This window comes from Euphorbia lathyris, chromosome 6 (assembly GCF_963576675.1).
Source record: "Euphorbia lathyris chromosome 6, ddEupLath1.1, whole genome shotgun sequence".
NCBI classification, from domain to species: Eukaryota; Viridiplantae; Streptophyta; class Magnoliopsida; order Malpighiales; family Euphorbiaceae; genus Euphorbia; species Euphorbia lathyris.
Window position 1 is genome coordinate 17910203 of NC_088915.1, and position 9490 is coordinate 17919692.

The 9490-nt window shown below is 32.8% G+C and overlaps 1 protein-coding gene across 1 annotated transcript; it reads left to right on the forward strand.

The window, feature by feature from the left end:
* Positions 1-538: 538 nt before the first annotated feature.
* LOC136232193 (long-chain-alcohol oxidase FAO4A) lies at positions 539-9268 on the forward strand. Its single transcript, XM_066021236.1, has 3 exons — positions 539-794; positions 6083-6352; positions 7396-9268. The coding sequence occupies exons 1-3, from the start codon at positions 561-563 to the stop codon at positions 9178-9180; spliced, it is 2289 nt and encodes a 762-aa protein (XP_065877308.1). The 5' UTR covers positions 539-560; the 3' UTR covers positions 9181-9268.
* Positions 9269-9490: the final 222 nt, after the last annotated feature.

Consider the following 9490-nt stretch of genomic DNA (forward strand, 5'->3'; position numbering starts at 1 on the left):
GAAAAGAGACATCTTATTAATTCACGTGGCTTATGACAAATTGTGATAAATACTAATTAATAAGGTATTTGGGTCAAGTCCAAGCCCAAGCCCAACGGGCCCGTCTCATCCAACCCAATCAAACACAGGCCCATCAGGCCTTGATGAAGCCTATATAAACCCCCAAGGTTCCCCTATGCGGTCCCTTTCTCTCTCTACTCTTACACCTAGCCCCTCGATTATACCCATACTAACTTGATCGTCGGAGTGTTCCTAGGAACCGTTTCTAACACAGACACACATCGACCATTGCAGGAGTACCTCGGAAATACTTGGCCATTAGTACTGTTCAGTCCGATACCTTATTATTAATTAATGAATTTTCTTCTTTTAGGTATATATGCAAATTTTATAGTAAATGAGTCATTATATGTATGTTTCCAAACAATAATTAATTAACATTAATATGTATAATATATAGTTAATATCTATAGTCACACTTGTCTAGCTTTCACTATATAAGGACAGTATACATTAGTTTTGTATATGAATAGGAAGTGGAAGAGAGTGTGGGTAAGAAAATGAAAGAAAATTCATCATCAACACTAATATTTGAGTTCGGAGATATTAATGATAATCCACATCATCATGTGGTGGAAACAAAGAATTATCATAATTCTTTATCTGCTAGAGAAATGGAATCTCTTACTGCCATTTGTGATACTTTCCTCCCTCCACTTTCCATCTCCGATGACAACTCCACCACCGTCAACTTTTTCCGGTTGTCTGCTTCCATGGCCGGAACTCCTCACCGTGTATGTACCCTTCTTAACTTCTCTTCCCTCCAATTTATATAATTCTTCATTTCTTGGGTTTTTAGAGGTTTTTTTTTTTCGAAGTTTTAAGAGAGCCAATTGGGCTGTAAATAAGCCGAACTGCTCATGAACAGTTCAATATTCATAGGGATGGACACATAATAAAGTTAAAGCGGAATTTTTTATAATAATTTTGCATGGACTGGGGGGCATCTAGAGATTTTCACGGAGGCAAAAATCATTCACCTATAATATTAAAATAAAAAATGTATTTTTGGACTGATTAAAGGGCCAAATCCCCCTCAGCCATAGTGTCGGTCTGTGCCTGTGTGTTTGACTCGATAAAAATTCGATTGTGTTTGGTTTGATTTATAAATGAATCGAAATTGAACATGGCGAAACTCGGTTTAAAAGATTGCGAGCAAGATCGGTTATAAGTTCGTGAATAAACTGGTGAACAATTTTCATGAACATATTCATAAGCAGTCTTGATTTGATTATTTTTTTTAATAATAATTTTTATATAAAGAGGAAAGGTAAAACTATGTAATTTTGTGCGAATGTTTAATTTTATAGGATTTAAATGTACGTTTTGTGTTAAAAAATTCAAATTAATATAATTAATGAGATATTCGTAAACGTAATTAATGAGCTGCTCACGAACAAAACAATAAATAAATAAATCACGAACAGCTCACAACCAAAATATTGAATTTGAGCTCATTTATTTCTATCGAGCCGAACATAAACATGTCAGAACTTCGTTGCACTAGAGCTCAACTTAATTAGGATGGCTAAACTTGTACTTTAAAAAAGGTACATTGGTCCATTGCATTTTGTAAAATAATTTATTTATAAAAAAAAATAAGGAAATTAATATTTAATAAAATTAACAGCAAAAGTAGGTACATTTAAGATTAGAAACAAAAAAAGAAAAATCAACTTTTAGAAAATGAAAAACATGCTTTACCAAATAAAAATGGCATTTTAGCCACGTATAACGAAACATAGAGTAGGTCTACACCAACAAATGCATGTTAATTGAATGCTTTTTATCTCATTTATTTATTTATTTTATTTGTAAAATTAACTTTCCTAGATATCCAAATATAGGAAAACATTAAATACTTACATTAATTCAACTCCTTTTACGGTATAAATTTACCCCCATAGGATTTAGTTTGTTTGTTTATTTATAAGAACCATATGATTTAGTTTTAAGGTCTGTTTAAGTACTTGCTGTTTGCTGTTTTTATTTGTTAATTGTTTTTGGAAAATGCTGTTTTTCTAAAAAACAGAGGTTCTCTGTTTTTGTAAAAAAAACTACTTTTTAGCTGTAAAAGACAAACAGAAGGTGTCTAACCAAACACCTAAAATTCTGCTTTTTAAAGTGAAAAGACAAACGACAGCTGAAAAGTAAGTAAACAAACACCTACTTAATATATAAAATAGTGCGATTTAAACATCTGGTGATTTTTTATTAATAAAATATATACAATTTCATATTCTGATCCTATTTTAATCTCCAACTTTTTTTAATAAAGCCGTATATAAAGATGTGCAAATAATTCTCAAAGTCCAAAAAATTGAGGACTTTTATATTGGGGCTTAATTTTAGTGAGCTGCTATTTACCGCAATATTTTTTCCACCTACCACACTTTTTTTGACAATTTTGCCCTTCTCATAATTTAAACTCAAAAAATCAAAACTCTTAAATCCTCTCTAGCTTTTTGGATTTTCAAAAAACCCGATCTAAAACGACATGCCGCCAAAGGCATGAGCGGGTAAAGGCTTCATGAATGCTCCCGTAAGGTTTTTTGTAAAAAAATTACTCCGAAATCACGGGTTCCGCCTCCGAAACGGAGGCGGAATCCGTATGAATTTAGCCTAAACGGACGGGACGTGCCGTTTCCACCACGGGTGGAATGGACGAACTGCCCGTTCCACCCGTGGTGGAAATGGCACGCGCCGTTCGTTCCACCGTACGGTGGAACGGGAGCGCCATTCGTTCCACCGTACGGTGGAACGGTGCGCGCTGCCCGTTTAGGTCAAATCCATTTTAAAAAAAATTCAAAAAGAGAGAAAAAAAAAATTTTGGTTTTTAAGAAAAAATTATGAAAAGGGCATAAATGTCAAAAAAGAATGCGGTAGATGGAAAAAATATTGCGGTAAATACTTTACCCTAATTTTAGTACATGTCCACCAAAAAATTAAGATGGGCTACGTTTTTAACGTACAAAAGAAAATTCATCTCGGATTTGAATTATATATTTTAGTAAATATTAAAGACTAAATGCGTTTTCCCCAATAATTATAGGGTTCAATTTGTACATTATTATTTTTTCAATTTTCATAATTATTTTATATGATTTGCAATTTAGTCCTCAAAATGTTGCTTATTTTTTATATCACCAGCTGTGATTTAATTGTGGAATTTGGAATTGATTTAACTAATTCAAAATATTTTTTTTAAAATTATAGTTATTTTTATTATGTGGAAAATAATTAATAATAAGAAACTCTGTTGTTGTTGTTGAATTGTAAGTTCAACATATCATTATCTTAAGTTTATGTAACAATTATTTTTTGAAAATAACATATGATGGCGGTGGGCACATAAATCGAAAGCGTTACAAACATTCAATAAAGACTGCAAGTGATGGAAAATATATGGGATGTTATTATATTTAACTTGTTATTTAATTTAAATTAATTTTCATATTATTTCATTTAAATCCTACTCAAAGAGTGAGATTATCACTAATTGTTTATCGAAAAATATTGTATTAGATAAAGAAAAATTTTAAGTTGAAAAATAAAATATTTTTTGATAAATGAGGTAAAAGTTTAGAACACTGTTTTTAAAGGGTAAAAATAAATAAGGTAAAAGCTTAGAAAACTGTTTTATTGTTTTAAAAGGATAAAACATTTTCCTTATTTTCTGTTGACTAATCTAAAACTTTCTGTTGACTTTGCAAAAATCAATAAAATATTTATCTGGCAAGCAAATGGAGCCTAAATGCTAGTAACTTTTTTTCTTATAAAAAAATCTTTTTATAAATCGGATTTCTATTAAGTAGGTAAGATTTTGACAGAATGGTTAGCTTACTGTCCATATTAGTTGAAATTTCATGAATTTTGATAGGTCAGTGAAACATGTTACCAAATAATAGTTGGGGATAAAGATTAACATTTTGGAAAGTGAACGGGAAAATGTTAAGAGCAAATACAATATTTTAGAGCCTTAAATATAAGAATAAGTTCTAAATTTGCCTCTTACATTTTTTTTATAAAGGTGTAGATTTAACTTTAACATCAAAAAATTGTAAAATTTTATCTTTAATATTTTCAATGTGGAGCAATTTTGAGCCTAAGCAGATTTTAACTGTTTAGACGGTAAAACATAAACCTAACCCATACGTGGGCAGGCGCAAATAATAATAATAATAATAATAATAATAATAATAATAATAATAATAATAATAATACGTTCAATTTTTCATCTGTTGGAGTGCATTAGTACTCTGCATATGAAGATGGAAAGGTAGGTAGGGACGAAACTACCTTCCTTTGAATGAGGTGGAACCTAACGGTCAAAGTGGACTCATATATCCCGTGGTAAATATATGATTGTTTGTTTGGATGGACCGATTTTACACGTCGTATGTAAAAAAAAATTTTTTTGCTAAGTTGAACTTATTCAAAAAAATTTCATATATATACGTGTTATAATCTGAGTGGTCAAGAACCAATTTTTGATTACTAATGTAAAACTTCTCAAAATTAAGCTATATTGTGTTCAAAATTCTTAATATGTAAAAAAAAATTGTGTTTAATAGAAAAAATTGGATTTAGGGGAGGTCCTAATAGACAAAAAAAATTATAAATTTGGATTTAATGAGGGCAAACAGACAAAAAAAAAAAAATTGGAGTTAGAGATGACCTAACAGAACTCGAGCCATTTTTGGGTACTAAAGGTCTGTTTGTTTTACCTATTGTTTGTTGTTACAATTTGATGTTTACTGTTGGAAAAAACTGCTTTTCCAAAAAGTAGGGATTCTTTGCTTTCGTAAAAGACTACTTTTCAGGGGTAAAAGATAAACAGGAAGTCACTAACCAAACACGTAAAAATCTTAGCAAACATGAACATAAACAGTACGTACCAAACAGCCCCGAATTCAACACCTCATCTAAAAATTTGTGGAAGAACCTTTCTATATCTCTGTGCCTAGGTATCTAAATCCAAAATTTCTGAATAATGTAGTCAAATCAATGTATACACTTATATTTTTCAAGAATAATGTTAATTATTCTATACCTTTTTATTCTGTCATACTCAATATTTATTCCATCAGTTTTAGGGTGTTTGTCCATTAAATTTATTTCAAATTCCTATATATATCACCTTTTATTTTAATTTTTGAAAGGGCCTTTATTAATCACTTTTAATAGTTTTATTTTTCCCAACCTTTTTTATTATATATGCATTAAAATCTCAAATTTAATTTTACAAGTAATTAGTATTTTAGTCTCAAAAGTTCTTTTTCTTAAATTAAAGAGAAAAATTACAAAATTTTGAGTTAGAAAATGACACTATTTAAAGCAATTATATTATATAAATATTATTTTAGAAACTATATAATTTCCGAATATTTGTTGTTCATCAACAACCAACCAAAGAGTAGGTTGGAACATGCCTTTTGTTTAGTACAGTTCTACAAATAAATTAATTATACTGCTACAATATTTTTATTATTTTCCTAAAATAATTATGTATAAGATTTTCAATTTTTTTATTTTACTTTATTTTAGAGTTTTAAAGGATCGAGCTTTGAACACCCATAAAGCCCATAAATGTAGAAAGCCCATAAAGCCCATAAATGTATAACTAAGACAGGGCCTTATAAGGCCTCAAATATTATAAAGCCCTGTTAAGTTTGTATATCTATTAATATATTATTACATTAGTAATTAACTTTTAAACTAAAAAACATATTAACAAATTAACAAAAATTTGATTTGAATATTCGTGAAATTAAATATTATGCATTCAATTTTTTTATATACTATTCTACATTCCAATACTATATAATACATTAACCATAATTTAATAAACTATACGATTAGATCTGAACTGAAAACTTTGATCATTCTAATTTTGGTAGATAGAACTCTTGATTTTTTTTTATTGACTGTTTGGAAAATTTGTTAGCTATAAATATCTTATCCAATTAAAAAAGCGTTATTCGTTTCATCAGTATCTAATTTTTTCCCGATTGGATGACAGCTTGGAGGGTTGATAAGTAGGAGAATGAAGCATCCAAAGATATGGTTGATGAGATTAACATTGTGGTTACTATCAACATGGATTGGGTGTTTTATTATATGTGGATTTGCTTCAATTTCACCTAATTTCCCATACTTTCACACATTTTCTCAACTCTCTTTACACCAAAGACAGAAGGTTTTACATGATTGGTCTCTCAGTTTTTTCCCAATTTTGAGGATGTTTTTCAAGTCCGTCAAACTTCTCACTCTCCTTGTCTTCTTCTCTCAGGTATGTTCTTTCTTTCTTCTTCTTTTTTCTTTTTCAATTAAGGGTCAAATGTATGGTTTAAATACATAGTTGTTCGTTGAACTTTTATAGTTGTTTTAAAATAGTCGCTCAACTTCAATTTGTCTCAATAACATCATTCAACTTTGAATTTTATCTCAAGTAAGTCACTCTGGTAATTTCAAGAGTAAAAAGACACTGAAAAAGTGACGTGACTATCACATTAACAGTAGTAAACTTTTACCACTGACCGAAACGACATGTGGCTACCACCTAGCTGAACGAAATGAAACATATCATCTAAGTGGCACACACAAAGTGTTTCAGACAACTAGGTGGTAGTTACGTGCCGTCAGTAATTGGTAAAAGTTGACTACTGCTAACATAGAGTCACACTATATTTTCAGTGTTTTTTTGTTCTTCAAATTACGAGAGTGGCTTGAATTATTTTATTGAGATAAATTAAAATTGAAGGACTATTTTAAAACAAACATAAAAATTCAGTTACTAGTAATGCTTTCAACCCACCAGAATGATATTTAAAGTTAAGATAAATTTAGTTGAAATCGAAATTTAGATATTAGATTAAGATTGAAGTTGATAACATTTAAAAATTAGCTTAAATACAATGAATTATAAGATCAAAACTTTATGAAATTAAGACTAATTGGTATAAATTAATTTTGCTTGTTTCCTCCCGACATTTATTTATTTGTGCATTCCTATCAATTTTACACTTTATGATATTGGTCCTCAACATTTATCACTAAGTACTGCAAGTCTCTTTAAGCCTAGGTGTCAAATGTCGGTTTATAAATTATACAGAGTTTAATGTGGCATAATAATTGAGGGGTTAGATTAGGACTTATATATTGAATAATTTACAATATCAATCCTTATACTTATTTCAAATCACCCTTTTACACCAATTTTAACAAAATGATTGAGTTTACAAATTGAGCAATGTATTTCCTGATAATTACAGTACTTGGATTAAATGTCACAAAGTTATGCAAAAACATAACATTAATGTTAATAAATTTCAGGTAGATGAGAAAAATGAGAACCAGACATGGAAAGCAATAGATTATCCAGGACCTGATCCACAATTTAACAAACATCATCTCAATTTCACAAATGAAAATTCAAGCAAACCTGAAGAACAAGAACAGAATCTATTCGGACCTCTTATCAAAAGAATAATCAACATGAATGTTCCCCGGAACGTAGCAGCAAAATCGCTCCGCGAAGCCGGGTTCTCTGTTTCAGCACCTTCTAAAACAAAAATCAGTACTAATCCTTCTTTGATCATTCAATGTGATGCTGTTGTGATCGGCTCCGGGTCAGGCGGTGGCGTAGTAGCCGGAATTCTTGCGAATTCGGGTTACAAAGTTGTTGTTCTTGAGAAAGGAAGTTATTTTGCTAGAAACAATCTTTCACTTCTTGAAGGCCCTTCAATGGATCAAATGTACCTTTCCGGGGGGTTATTAGCTACTGATGATATGGGGCTCGTGATCCTCGCGGGGTCCACTGTCGGAGGCGGCTCAACGATCAATTGGTCCGCGTCGCTAAGGACTCCTAAACATGTGATCAAAGAATGGAGTGAAAACTACGGCTTGGAGATGTTTGATAGCAAGTTATATAATGAGGCATTAGATGTTGTGTGTGAAAAAATGGGGGTTCAATCTGATATTCATGAAGAGGGTTTTAACAATGCGGTTTTACGAAAAGGTTGCGAAGAATTAGGGTATCCGGTGAGCAACATTCCGCGAAATTCACCCGCGGATCATTACTGCGGCTGGTGTCCTCTCGGCTGCAAAGACGGGACAAAGAAAGGGACATGCGAAACGTGGTTGCTAGACATGGTTGATTCAGGCAACGGAGTGATTCTCCCCGAATGTGAAGCGGTTAAGGTCTTGCACGACGCGAAAAAAGGTACTAATCGAAGACGCGCGACCGGAGTTTCGTTCGAATATTACACGAAACGCGGTAAGGAAAGTTGTGTTATTGAAGCAAAGGCAACAATAGTAGCGTGTGGAGCAATAGGGAGTCCACCGTTGCTTAAAAAGAGCGGACTAAAGAATCCAAACATCGGTAAACACTTACATCTCCATCCGGTCACAATGGCGTGGGGATACTTCCCGGAATCACCATTCGGGGACTCGAGAAAGAGCTACGAAGGAGGGATAATGACAGCGATGTCGGACATTGTAGCAAAGTTCAACGAATCAGGCTACGGAGCAGTAATCCAAACACCCTCACTTCACCCGGGGATGTTCTCAAGCCTAATCCCATGGAAATCAGGGATGGACATGAAGGTTAAAATGCAACGCTTTTCGCGAACCGCGCACATATTTGCACTAGCAAGAGATAAAGGGGAAGGAGAAGTGAAGTCTCCGAGCAACGTATCATACAAAATGGCCGCGGAGGACGAGGAGAATCTACAACAAGGGCTCGAAAAGATACTTAAAATCCTCGCGGCAGCGGGGGCAGAGGAGGTGGGGACGCATCATTTCGAGGGGCGGGGCATAGAGGTGAAGAAGGGGGACTTTGAGGGGGCTGTTGGGGAAGAAAGTAGGAGGGGGTTGAGGGGGTTGAATACAGAAATATGTTCAGCACATCAGATGGGGAGCTGTAGGATGGGGGTGAGTGAGAAAGAATCAGTGGTGAATGAGATGGGGGAAACATGGGAAGTGGAGGGGCTGTTTTTGGCAGATTCAAGTGTTTTTCCAACTGCTTTAGGGGTTAATCCTATGGTTACTGTCCAGGCTATTGCTTATTGTACTGCTCAGTCTATACTTGGATTTCTTAGTAGGAAGAAAAAGTGTTGATTGATGTAATATGATATGATTAAAATAAAATTAAGAGACTACTTTGATCATGTTTATAATTGAAGTTTGAGACCAATTTTTATGTTTTTATGATGATACTTTTATAGATTTTAGTTTTGTAGATGATTGATTATCATATATGTTATAGCTGTCTAAAAAAGCGGCTGCAATCTATTTTGACCTGTACAAATAGAGCGGACATAGGATAAAGTTACAGTAGAAGCTAAAATTTCAAAGGATGTTGGTAGCTAAAATGGGGGACATGGTTCCCCAGCTATAGTGTCGGTCTACCCTTACAAAGAAATATACC